General features: G+C 48.3%; 1 protein-coding gene across 1 annotated transcript in view; it reads left to right on the top strand.

Moving 5' to 3' along the window:
• SLC16A2 (solute carrier family 16 member 2) overlaps nucleotides 1–12389 on the top strand; it is a 107694-nt gene that overhangs the window by 76769 nt on the left and 18536 nt on the right. The window contains exon 2 of the mRNA XM_070759656.1: nucleotides 10673–10817. Within this exon, the coding sequence (XP_070615757.1) occupies nucleotides 10673–10817 (145 nt within the window). The remainder of the gene's footprint in view (nucleotides 1–10672; nucleotides 10818–12389) is intronic.

Here is a 12389-nt window from a genome sequence, read left to right as displayed (position 1 = left end):
GTCTTTGGACCAGCAGGCTGGCTGTCGAGCTATTGTGCCCCCTTCCTGTCCTGGGGGGAGAAGGGGAAATGCCAAATCCCCGGAGCAGAGGCTTTCTCACGATCACCCTTGAAGTTCCCTCGCGGTGATGTAACGCGTGGTTATCTCAAGGGGATATTTTTGTCGTGACTTCAGTGGATCAAGAGGTGGGGCCGTGGGGAAGAATAAGCATAAAACATAACTTCCTTTTTCCTTTCCTCCTTCTGAAAAAACAAACCAGTAAAGGTTTTTTTTTTAAAAAAAAATAGTAGTTTGGTCATCTCGTTCATTCGGTGGAAGTATTGCTTGGGAACAGAGAAGTGTGACAGAGCATCTGCACCAAAGGCAAATTCCTTGTGTGTCCAAATCCCCCCTTGGCCAATATAGAATTCTATTCTATTCTATTCTATTCTACAGTGGAACCCCGACATAAGAGCTGCTCTACTTAAGAGCAACTCGAAATAAGAGCTGGGAGGGGAGAGATATTTTTGTTCTACTTACAAGCCCAAATTCGAGATACAAGCGCCAAGGAGCTGTCTCCTGAAGCCAAACGCTAACTTCCGCGTTCGGCTTCAGGAGACAGCTGCGAAGCGGCGCGCGTGTTTTAAAAGGTTGCAGCCGGCCTGGGGGGCTCGGGGGGGTGCTTGCAGCTTTCTTTCTTGCTCTTTTTCTTTCTCTCTTTTACCTTCCCTTCCTCTATTTCTTCTTCTCCGTACTGAAGGAGCGGGTCCAGCAGTCACATGGGTTGCTCATGTCCAATCCGGTGGAACTGAGCCTAGTGTTAAAAAAGCTTGCCGGATCCGCCCCTTCCCCAGAATTCGCTCAGTTCGCATATCCTGCGGTTGTATTGTGATAGCTCGTTCAACATTCTAACACCTTCCCTTCGATCTTTTCCTTCAAAAGTAGTAAGAATTATTTTACCATTATTATTTACTTGCACTATAGCGCCAGCCGTTTGTGGCTCGGCTTTTTTCCTTTGGAGAAGTTGCGGTTTCGTTTTCCCCCGGCGGTTTTGCCGTGTACGATCCCCGCTGCCGCTTGTGGATTCCTCTAATCCTTTGGCCTGGAGGTCTTGGTGCAAGTATTGATTTATTGATTTATTGATTCATTATTGTATATTATTAAAGGGCTTAAGAAATACCTCCTGCGGAGTGAGACGTCTTGCTAGTCTCCTGGACTTAGTCGATCGCTTCCCCTTTAAGAAATATACGGAGCGATTTTTCGGCGCGAAGGCCTTCGCGCCCTTTTTAAATTTAGGCCTCTCGTGTTGGCCTCCTGCCAGCCGCGTAGGCCTCAGTCCACCGCGTGGATCCCGGAGCGGGCCTTGGGACGCCCAGGCTTAATTCTCCACCGGCTAAGCCTCCAACCAGAGTGCCTTGGTTTACTTAATTATAAAGTTTAGGGAGGCTGGCCCCGCTGGATTTGGGGACACGAACTCTGGGTTTGCCCAGATTGCCCTCAAGTCTCAGCAGCTTCGAGGCCTCGAAGCAGGATCCATTCCTCTTGGGAAGTCCTTGAAATTCTTCTCCTTAATTATTCAGTTATTGGCTCAGCCTTGTCTTCTGTTAATTGTCAGACTATGGCTACTTTTCCCAAGAGAGGCACAACTAAAGGTCCCAGAGAGGCCAGGCCTACAGGCGATGAGATTACTAGTATCCCCCAGGCCTCTTCCTCCTCTTCTCCAGGGGCCCGCCCCTCGACCAAGGTCACCAGGGCCGAGAAGAGAAGGGACCTAGCCCTACAAAGAATACATGACAAATCAGCAAAACGTTTGAAAGTACAGGCCCAAGTACTCAGTAGTCAAGACCCCCCAGAGGCTTCTAGTCTACCTCCTTCTGGGGTCCCTGTGTTATCTCTGGATGAGCCTAACCTAGACAGACCCCAACCTAACCTATGGGGCATAGGTCCAGAGGAACCAGATATTATTGAAGATTCCCCCCAGCCAGGATCCTCCCAGGCCTTTAGGGATTCTTCTGCCATTCCTGCTGATATTTCTACTTTACCTCCTGAGTTCCAATCTATTTTTGCTGTGTTGTCCAAGGCCATTGATGCCAAACTCTCCACCATCAATGAGCTTCCCTTACCTCCTCCTCCTCCTCGTCCCTCCCGCCCCTTGGGTTCTTCCCCAGCGGTTAGAGCTCCTATTCAGGATGATTCAGATTCCTCTCAGGACGAATATGAGGATATGGAGGATGATGAGGATCCCTTTCAAGGCCTCTCAGATGATGAGGAATCCCAAATAAAGGTTCCTTCTCCAATTACTATTTTTCCTTCTCAATTATTCAAATCTCTTCTCCTCAAAGCTAGAATTTCTACGGGATTAGCGGCCCAGGAGAAACAAGCCTCCACTTCCACTGATCCCCCGGAGGAGAATTTACCTTACTTCACAGAGGAACAGGAGGATAACGAGGTAATTCCTATGCCTAAATTGTTTAAAGATGCTTTACTCAAACAGTGGGATTTCCCAGCCTCTGGCCTTAATCCCTCCACCAAGGACAGAAAGTTGTACAAACTTTCCTCTTCCTATGAAGAGCTCCTATCTTTTCCCAAACCGGATGAACCTGTCAAGATCCTTCACTCGGCAGCGGCTGTGCCAGGCGAAGCGGAGGAAGTCCTCCGCCCAGAGGACAAGCGGATTGAACAAATGCTCAAAAGAGGATTCACCGCAGATTCCTGGGCCATTAAAAGTTCTGCAGCAGCTTCCTTTTTCTCCAGAGCCATGCTTCTGTGGCTTCGTCAACTTCAACAGCATATTCCTCCCGATGACTTGAGAGGTCAACAAGACTTCAACAAGGTCTTTGCAGCTGCCCAGTACGTGGCTGATGCCACCTTGCAATCTACTAGATTTTCTGCTAAGTCTATTGCAGCTTCTACAACGGCAAGAAGACTCCTATGGATTCGCCCTTGGCAAGCGGGAGTACGCCAGAAGTGGCAGTTATCCCAGGGACCCTTAAAGCGCGACCTTCTTTTCGGTGATCTTCTGGATCCACTCCTCACGGAAACCACGGACAAGAAGAAAGTTTTGGGTCCAACCACAAAAAAGGCTACCAAAACGCAGTCCTTTCGTCGCCCAGGGCGCCAGCAAGATCAAGCGGCTTCCTATCAGAGATCTCCAGGTCAGTATTCCCCCCGCTTTCGTTCCCAAGGTAGGAACTCCAGGGGCAGAGGTTTTCGCTTCCAAAGGGGAGCGTCCTCTAACAGGGCTTCAAAAAAACCTAGATGGTAATCTTTCCTCAATTCCCATAGGGGGTCGCCTAGCCCATTTCGCCTCTAATTGGCGTCTCACCTCCAAGGACCCCTGGGTCATTGACACTGTTCAATCAGGCCTTCTTTTAGAATTTATTTCTCCTCCCCCGAAACGTTTTATTTCCTGCCCTTCTCCCAGGTCCTCCTCAGATTGTAACCGTATGGAGGAGGCCATTTCTCATTTATTGTCCATCAGAGCCATTCAACCGGTTCCTTCCGGTCAGAAGGGCCTAGGTTTTTACTCCATCCTATTTATGGTTCCAAAGTCCTCCGGAGGTTGGAGAGCTATTTTGGATTTAAAGAAGCTAAACCTATTCATCAAATATAGGAAGTTTAAGATGCACTCCTTATCTTCTATTTTGGCCGCCATCCACACGGGAGATTTCATGGTCTCCTTAGACCTCACTGAGGCCTACCTCCACATTCCTATAGCCAAATGCCACAGAAAATTTTTACGTTTTTCTTTTCAAGGCAGGCATTTCCAGTATAGGGCGATGCCATTTGGCCTTTCCTCGGCCCCTCGGGTCTTTACAAAGCTCTTGGGGTCCCTGGCGGCCTATATCCGGGCGTCTCCCATCCACATTTTATGTTATCTTGATGATATTTTGATTCATGGGAACTCCCTAGAGAAAGTGAAAACAGACCTTTCTGTCACCATGTCAGTCCTTCAGGACCATGGATTTTCCATCAACTTTGATAAAAGTCACCTCCAACCTTCCACATCCATCTTACACCTGGGATCCATTATTAATTCAGAATCCTCCCAGGTTTTTCTCTCTCCCGAGAGAAAACTCAGTATAGGGGAGTTAATTTCTAACATTTTATCTAATTCTTCAGTATCCATAGTAACTCTGTCATCCCTTTTGGGGAAGATGGTGTCATGCATAGGCATCATTCCCTGGGCTCGCCTTCATGCTAGGGAACTCCAGTGGCTCCTATTACCCTTTCAGAGATCGGGGCACAGCAACTCAAATCGTCGCATTGTCATCCCACCAAGTGTTCGCAGATCCTTCAAGTGGTGGAAGTCTCCAGCCATGGACAAAGGATCCCCGTTCAGGTGCCCGGATCAATTTGTCATCACCACAGATGCCAGTCTATCGGGATGGGGCGCCCACGCCCAGGGGATGATAGCCCAGGGCACGTGGTCCCCGGAGGAAGCTTCCAGGCCAATCAATTGGCTAGAGTTAAGAGCCGTTTCCCTGGCTCTGAAGCATTTCTCTCCTCGCATTCCCAACCGGCACGTTCTCATTCTCACCGACAACATTGCCACAAAAAGCCATATCTGCAGACAGGGGGGCACGAGATCCAAGGCCCTCATGAGGGAGGCCCTCAAGTTAGGCCTTTGGGCGGAAAAACATCTTCGGTCGCTCCTAGCCGACCACATCTCGGGGAGCCTCAACGTCCAGGCGGATTGGCTATCTCGAGCAACGATAGACCCAGGAGAGTGGAACCTCCATCAAGACCTGTTCCATCAGATCAGCCTCAGATTCGGCCTACCAATCCTGGATCTCTTCGCGACCAATGCGAACGCCCAACTCCCTCGCTTCTTTTCCAGATTTCCATCCCCGGGAGCGGAAGCAATCAATGCCCTCCGGAGTCCATGGCCTCCAGGCCTACTCTACGCATTTCCTCCAATTCCAATTCTCCCGGACGTGATTCACAAGGTTAGATTAGATTAGATTTATTGGATTTATATGCCGCCCCTCTCCGAAAACTCGGGGCGGCTCACAGCAAGACAAAAAACAATATATAATGACAATCCAATACCCACCAATCCAATTTCAGTTTTAAGCTAAAAATTCACAAAAACAACCCCAAGTATTAAAACAAATAAACAAAACACACATACAATCAATCTAATACCAAAACAACATGGGCAAGGGGGAGATGTTTCAGTTCCCCCATGCCTGACGGCAGAGGTGGGTTTTAAGAAGTTTGCGAAAGGCAAGGAGGGTGGGGGCAATCCTAATCTCAGGGGGGAGTTGGTTCCAGAGGGTTGGAGCCGCCACAGAGAAGGCTCTTCCCCTGGGTCCCGCCAGACGACATTGTTTAGTCGACGGGACCCGGAGAAGGCCAACTCTGTGGGACCGAACCGGTCGCTGGGATTCGTGCGGCAGAAGGCGGTCCCGAAGGTATTCTGGTCCAGTGCCATGAAGGGCTTTATAGGTCATAACCAACACTTTGAATTGTGACCGGAAACTGATCGGCAACCAATGCAGGCTGCGGAGTGTTGGAGTGATATGGGCATACTTAGAGAAGCCCATAATTGCTCTCGCAGCTGCATTCTGCACGATCTGAAGTTTCCGAACACTTTTCAAAGGTAGCCCCATGTAGAGAGCGTTACAGTAGTCGAACCTCGAGGTGATTAGGGCATGAGTGACTGTGAGCAATGACTCCCGGTCCAAGTAGGGCCGCAACTGGCGCACCAGGCGAACCTGGGCAAACGCCCCCCTCGCCACAGCTGAAAGATGTTTCTCTAGTGTGAGCTGTGGATCGAGGAGGACGCCCAAGTTGCGGACCCTCTCTGAAGGGGTCAATAATTCCCCCCCCAGGGTAATGGATGGACAGATCGAGTTGTCCTTGGGAGGCAAGACCCACAGCCACTCCGTCTTGTCTGGATTGAGTTTGAGTTTGTTGACACCCATCCAGGCCCCAACAGCCTCCAGGCACCGGCACATCACTTCCACTGCTTCGTTGACTGGGCATGGGGTGGAGATGTACAGCTGGGTATCACCGAGTGGGCCCGAGTAATCTTAATCGCCCCTCATTGGCCCCGCCGGCCCTGGTTCGCGGATCTCCAACAGCTGTCCGTCCAGGACCCTTGGCGACTCCCCGTTTCGGGGGATATGCTGCGGCAGGGGGCCTCATTCCATCCAGACCCGGAGTGGTTCCACCTCACCGCCTGGCTGTTATCAGGAGAGACTTAGAACTGCGTGGTCATGACCCCGATTCAGTGGAGGTCATTTTAAAGGCCAGAAGGGGTTCGACCAATCGAATCTACGACCACACGTGGTCCAAGTTTCACCAGTGGTGTCTACAGGAAGGTCTCTCTCCTCTGTGCATCCCCATACACAGAATCATTTCCTTCCTTATGCAAGGCTTCCATAAAGGACTTTCCACCAGCACCCTCCGGCGTCATCTGGCAGCCATTTCATCTGTCCTAGGGGGTCCCCGCAGACAGCCTCTCCGATCCTTCCCTGAAGTTCAGGAATTCCTCAAGGGCATAGCCAACCTCAGACCTTCCAAGGTCCACAGGTATCCATCCTGGGATTTGCCACGGGTTCTCCATTCCCTCACGCAGGCACCATACGAACCCCTAAAATCGGCGTCCCTCAGGTACCTATCCTTTAAGGTAGCATTCCTGGTGGCTATTACCTCTGCACGACGCATTTCGGAGTTGGCTGCCCTCTCAATCAGGCAGGACCTTTGTCAATTCCATCAGGACAAGGTAGTCTTGCGACTGGACCCCACCTTCTTACCCAAGGTCAGTTCCATGTTCCACAGAACTCAGGATATTGTCCTACCATCCTTCTGCCTCCAACGAGACCATCCCTTGGCAATTAGATGGCACACCCTGGATCTTATTAGAGCGCTGAGAATCTATATCCAACGCACTGGACCCTTTCGGAGGTCAGAAGCACTGTTTATAGCCTATCACCCCAGAGTCATGGGGGCCAAAGTGTCTTCAACAGTAATAGGCCGTTGGATCAGAGGGACTATATCTAAGGCCTATGAATCGGCCTCCCTCTCAGTCCCAAGGAACATCACAGCGCATTCCACCAGGAGCGCAGCCACCTCGGCCGCTTGGGCGACTCAAGCCCCGTTGGAGGAGGTCTGCAAAGCAGCCACTTGGGCCTCGCCAAATTCCTTCATCAGGCACTACAAGATTGATGCTTACGCTTCAGCGGACGCTGCCTTCGGCAGAAGGGTACTCCAATCCGTTATCTCACACGATAGCAATCTAATCCCTCCCTAGGGACCATCTATTGGGTATGTCCCATGTGACTGCTGGACCCGCTCCTTCAGTACGGAGAATAGGCGTTGATTGCTTACCTGAACGCCTCTTCTCGTACGGTGAGCGGGTACAGCAGTCACTTCCCGCCCTTGTATGTGTCTTCTTTACCTTCTATAATCCTTTTCCTCTAACTATAAGAGTTGAACACTACAGAGCTTCACAGCTGAGCCTAGTCTATGGATTCGCGAATTCTGGGGAAGGGGCGGATCCGGCAAGCTTTTTTAACACTAGGCTCAGTTCCACCGGATTGGACATGAGCAACCCATGTGACTGCTGTACCCGCTCACCGTACGAGAAGAGGCGTTCAGGTAAGCAATCAACGCCTATTTTCTTTCTCCTTCCCACCTTCTTCCCTCCCTCCCTCCCTTCACTCATCCCTCTCTTACTCTCCCCTTTCATAAGTTTCCTTGCTTCCTTCCTCTGTTCCTGTCCCTTCCCCCTTTCTTTCTTTCTTTCTTTCTTTCTTTCTTGCTTGCTTGCTTGCTTGCTTTCTTGCTCTTTTTCTTTCTCTCTTTTACCTTCCCTTCTTCTATTTCTTCTTTTCTTTCTCCTTCCCACCTTCTTCCCTCCCTCCCTTCACTCATTCCTCTCTTACTCTCCCCTTTCATAAGTTTCCTTGCTTCCTTCCTCTGTTCCTGTCCCTTCCCTCTTTCCTTCCTTCCCACCCTCCGTCCATTCATTCACCCATTCCTCTCTTGATCGCTTAAAGCCGGTCCCTGGTGCAAAAAGGGTTGGGGACCTCTGTCCTACAGGATTGGGTGGCAGAGAAGTTGAACATATGTAAATTTAAAAGTTTAAGAAAGTTTACAAGTTAAGTGAAAGAAACTTCATTATTCATTTATATGTACATGTACATTTCTTCATTAAAAACATGTCTTTCTGCATAATTTAGACTAACTTTGTGAGTTTTTTGAGGGCTGGAACCAATTAAAATTATTTACATTAATTCCTATGGGGAAAAGTCGTTCGAGATAAGAGCTGCTCGACTTAAGAGCCCAGGTCCGGAACGAATTAAACTCGTATCTCGAGGTACCACTGTATTTTCTATTCTATTCTATTTTCTATTCTATTCTATTTTCTATTCTATTCTATTTTATTCTATTCTATTCTATTCTATATGAAGGGTTTTACAGGGTTTAATTGTTTTTATTTATTTATTTATATTTGTCTTCTTTTTTCTTTTTTCTTTTTTTCTTCTCCTTTTTTTCTATTCTATTCTATTCTATTCTAAATGAAGGGTTTTACAGGGTTTAATTATTTTACAGGGTTTAAGTTATTTGTCTTTTTTTCTTCTCCTTTTTTTCTATTCTATTCTATTCTAAATGAAGGGTTTTACAGGGTTTAATTATTTTTATTTATTTATTTATATTTGTCAAACAATTACAGGATGGTAGTTTGTATCAACATAACATTAGAAAAAGTAATGATAAAAAGTAATGATAAAAGACAATAGGACAGTAGGACAGGGATGGTAGGTACAATGGTGCACTTATGCACGCCCCTTACAGACTATTAGAAAACGGGGAGAGGTCGACTGTAGACAGTCTGAGGTTAAAGTTTTTGGGGTTGGGGGAAGAACCCACAGAATCAGGTAGAGCATTCCAGGTGTTGATCACTTCATTGCTGAAGTCGTATTTTCTGCAGTCTAGTTTAGAGCAGTTGACATTTAGTTTAACTCTATTACATGCTCATGTGTTGTTGGGGTTGAAGGTGAAGTAGTTGTTAACAGGAAGGACATTTTAGTATATGATTTTGTGAACTGTGGTTAAGTCGGAACGGAGGCATCAAAGTTGTAAGTTGTCTAATCAAATATTTCAAATCTGGTGGAGTAAAGTTTTTCGTTGCGGGAAGCGGAGTGAAGGACTCTTCTTGTGAAACATTTCAGGATTCTCCCAATTGTATAGAAGTCTGATATGCAATGTGGGTTCCATACAGGCGAGCTGTATTCGAGGATTGGTCTGACAAATGTTTTGGATGCTCTAGTTAGCAAATCAATGTTACCAGAGAAGAAGCTGCGGAGTGTGCCCTGTCACACTTCTCTGGTGAAGGTGGAAAGAAAGGGGAAACCAGAGCATCAGGCAAGGATTGAAACTTCAGATTGTGCAGAGAGCAATCATGGGCTTGCCCAGATATGCCCATGTTACACCAACACTCCGCAGTCTGCATTGGTTGCCAATCAGTTTCCGGTCACAATTCAAAGTGTTGGTTAAGAGTTATAAAGCCCTTCATGGCGTCAGACCAGAATACCTCCTGGACCGCCTTCTGCCGCACGAATCCCAGCGACTGATTAGGTCCCACAGAGTCGGCCTTCTCCGGATCCCATTGACGAAACAATGTCATCTGGCGGGACCCAGGGGAAGAGCCTTCTCTGTGGTGGCCCCGACCCTCTGAACCAACTCCCCCCGGAGATTAGGACTGCCCCCACCCTCCTTGCCTTTCGCAAACTCCTTAAAACCCACCTCTGCCATCAGGCATGGGGAAATTGATTCCCCTTGGCCGTTTCCGTTTTATGTATGGTTTGTTTGGGATGTATGACTGTTTTTATATTAAGGGTTTTAACTGTCTTTTAATCATTAGATTTGTACTGTGTTTTCCTGTTGTAAGCCACTTCGAGTCTCCGGAGAGGGGCGGCATAAAATCTAATTAATAATAATAATAATAATAATAATAATAATAATAATAATAATTGTGCCTTCTGATCCAATGCTGCCTGAGGCACAGGCGTGAACTGAAGGCCCGGGGAGGATCTGGGCCAAGCCCAGATACTTGATTGGAACAACCAGCCGGGGAATTCCCCTTGCAGTGAAGGAATCCAGGTATTGCAGCAAACCAAACCATATATTACCGCCAGCGGCTGTTTCTTTTAAAGCTGAGAAGCTTTTTTTCACAAGCAAATTGTGGTTCAGATAAATAAGTAAATAAATAGAAAAGTCTCATGCGCCTGTCGGAGTCTGAACTCCTTGCTTTGTTCTTGTTTTGCTGGATAAATTTGGGATTCATTGCCGTGCAACCTTGGTGCCGACAACGCTAGGCTGGGCTGGGCCCTAACCCTAACTCTAGACCGGTGTTTCCCAAACTTGGCAACTTGAAGATATCTGGACTTCAACTCCCAGAATTCCCTAGCCAGCGTTTGCTGGCTGGGGAATTCTGGGAGTTGAAGTCCAAATACAGTATATTCAAGTTGCCAAGGTTGGGAAACACTGCTCTAGTCTAGACTATCGCACAGGTCAAGCTTCCAAGGAGGGGACCCATTGCCTTACGCTCCCAGATCCAGCGTGCTTTTCTTCTCCAAGCCCCCAGACACCCTGGGCTTCTCCCTCCCTTCCTGACACATAACATGGGGCGACCTCCACCCTTGCTGACAACCCTTTCCTTTCTTTTCTCCTCCTGCAGCCTTGGTTGGATCCATCGGCATGGGGATGGTTTTCTTGTGCTCTCCCATCGTCAGCATCTTCACCGATCGGATCGGATGCCGGACCACGGCTGCCTCGGGAGCTGCCATAGCTTTCATTGGCCTCCTCTCCAGTTCCTTCACCAAGTAAGGTTCCGAAATGGAGGGTGGGAGGGGCCATGGATCTGGCCTGGGGGAGGGGAGTTTCTTTTGGTCTCTAGACCCTTTGCCCTCCAACCAGAGAGCCGCGTATCCTCCCATGAACCTCCAAGGGTCCTCCAGGCCGAGGCACACAAACCGTAGGCATCTCCCAGGCTTGGTGCTCAGGAAGGACTCCACTGCTGATAAGCAGGCGAGCTCCCTAAAATGTCAGTGCAAATGTCCTCAACCCCCAGGATTTCTGGAAGGGGACGTTCTTCACACCAGGACCACCTCAACTCCAAAATCGTAGCTCCCCCTCTTCCCTCCTTCCTATCATTTTTGCCCTTCCTTCCTTCCTTCCTTCCCTCCTTCTTTCTTTCTTTTTTCTTTCTTTCCTTCCTTCCCTGTCTTTCTCATTTATTTTATACTTCCTCCTTTCCTCCCTCCCTCCCTTTTCCCTTCACATTTCCTATATCCATCCATCCTTCCTTCCCTTTCCATGTCCTAGGTACCATATAACCTCCCCCCCCCTTGTCTTTCTCATTCTCTTTATGCGTCTTCCTTCCCTCCTTCCTTCCTCCGTCCCATCTTCCCGTCCCATTTCTTACATACCGGTATATCCTTCCTTCCTCCCTCCCTTCTTTCTTTTTTCTTTCTTTCCTTCCTTTCTTCCCTGTCTTTCCCATTTTCTTTCTGCTTCCTCACTCTCTCCCTTCCCCACTTTCCTCCTACATTCCCTTTCTTCATTTTTTATCCTTCTTTCCTTCCTTCCTTCCTTCCTTTTCTCCCTCCTTCCTTCCCTCTATTTCTTCATTTATTTATTTCTCAGTGGCTCCTGCCCTGCCATTCAAGGAGCATCCTCCTCCTCTTCTTATCCCTTCTTGCTCTTCTGCCATCCCACTCAAAGGTCAGGTGTATTCTCTGGCCTCCAGCTGAGACTGGAGATCAAGTGACCAGGGGTGGCCTACAGAAACCCTCAGGAGGTTCCCTTGGCTGTCCTTTCCCCATGTCAGCCCTCTGAAGCCCACCAGGTCAAGAGACGGGCAACTGCAAGGATTCCTGGAAGGCTTCTCTGGTTTCAGGGTAGAATGACACGGTCCTGCCTAGTTTCTCTCTTCCGGGTCTGGGCCCTTGGCCAGCTCCTCCTGCCTCCCCCTTCTCAGCACCAGGCCCTTCGCAAGCATGGTCCGTCTGCATTTTGTAGCCCAGCTAAGGCAAACCCAGATGGCAGGAGCTGCAGGCCTTTTTATCTCTGGCTGGGAATCTTTATCCCTTGGAAAGGATGTTTGTTGGTTTGAAAACTGGGGAGATAATTGGACTACTAGCAAATTTGGCTCAAGCCAACTTATTCTCTTTTGAATTTTCCTGCTTGGCTCTCTACGGTTTATTGCACCCACCGGCCTGTCCAAAATGTTTTCATCCATATTGTTTAGCTTTTAAAAGAAATGCTATTCCAAATTGACACCATTAATAAAATGCTTTTTTTAAAAAAAATAAAAGAAAGAAAGGAAATCTGTGTTTTCTTATAAGCTGGAATGGAGACAAATTATCTTTGTTGACTTGACTTGACTGTGTGCT

The sequence above is a fragment of the Erythrolamprus reginae genome, chromosome 8 (assembly GCF_031021105.1).
Source record: "Erythrolamprus reginae isolate rEryReg1 chromosome 8, rEryReg1.hap1, whole genome shotgun sequence".
Lineage (NCBI taxonomy): Eukaryota > Metazoa > Chordata > Lepidosauria > Squamata > Dipsadidae > Erythrolamprus > Erythrolamprus reginae.
Note: the sequence above shows the minus strand (reverse complement) of the source record. Positions and strands in the feature narration are given on the sequence as shown.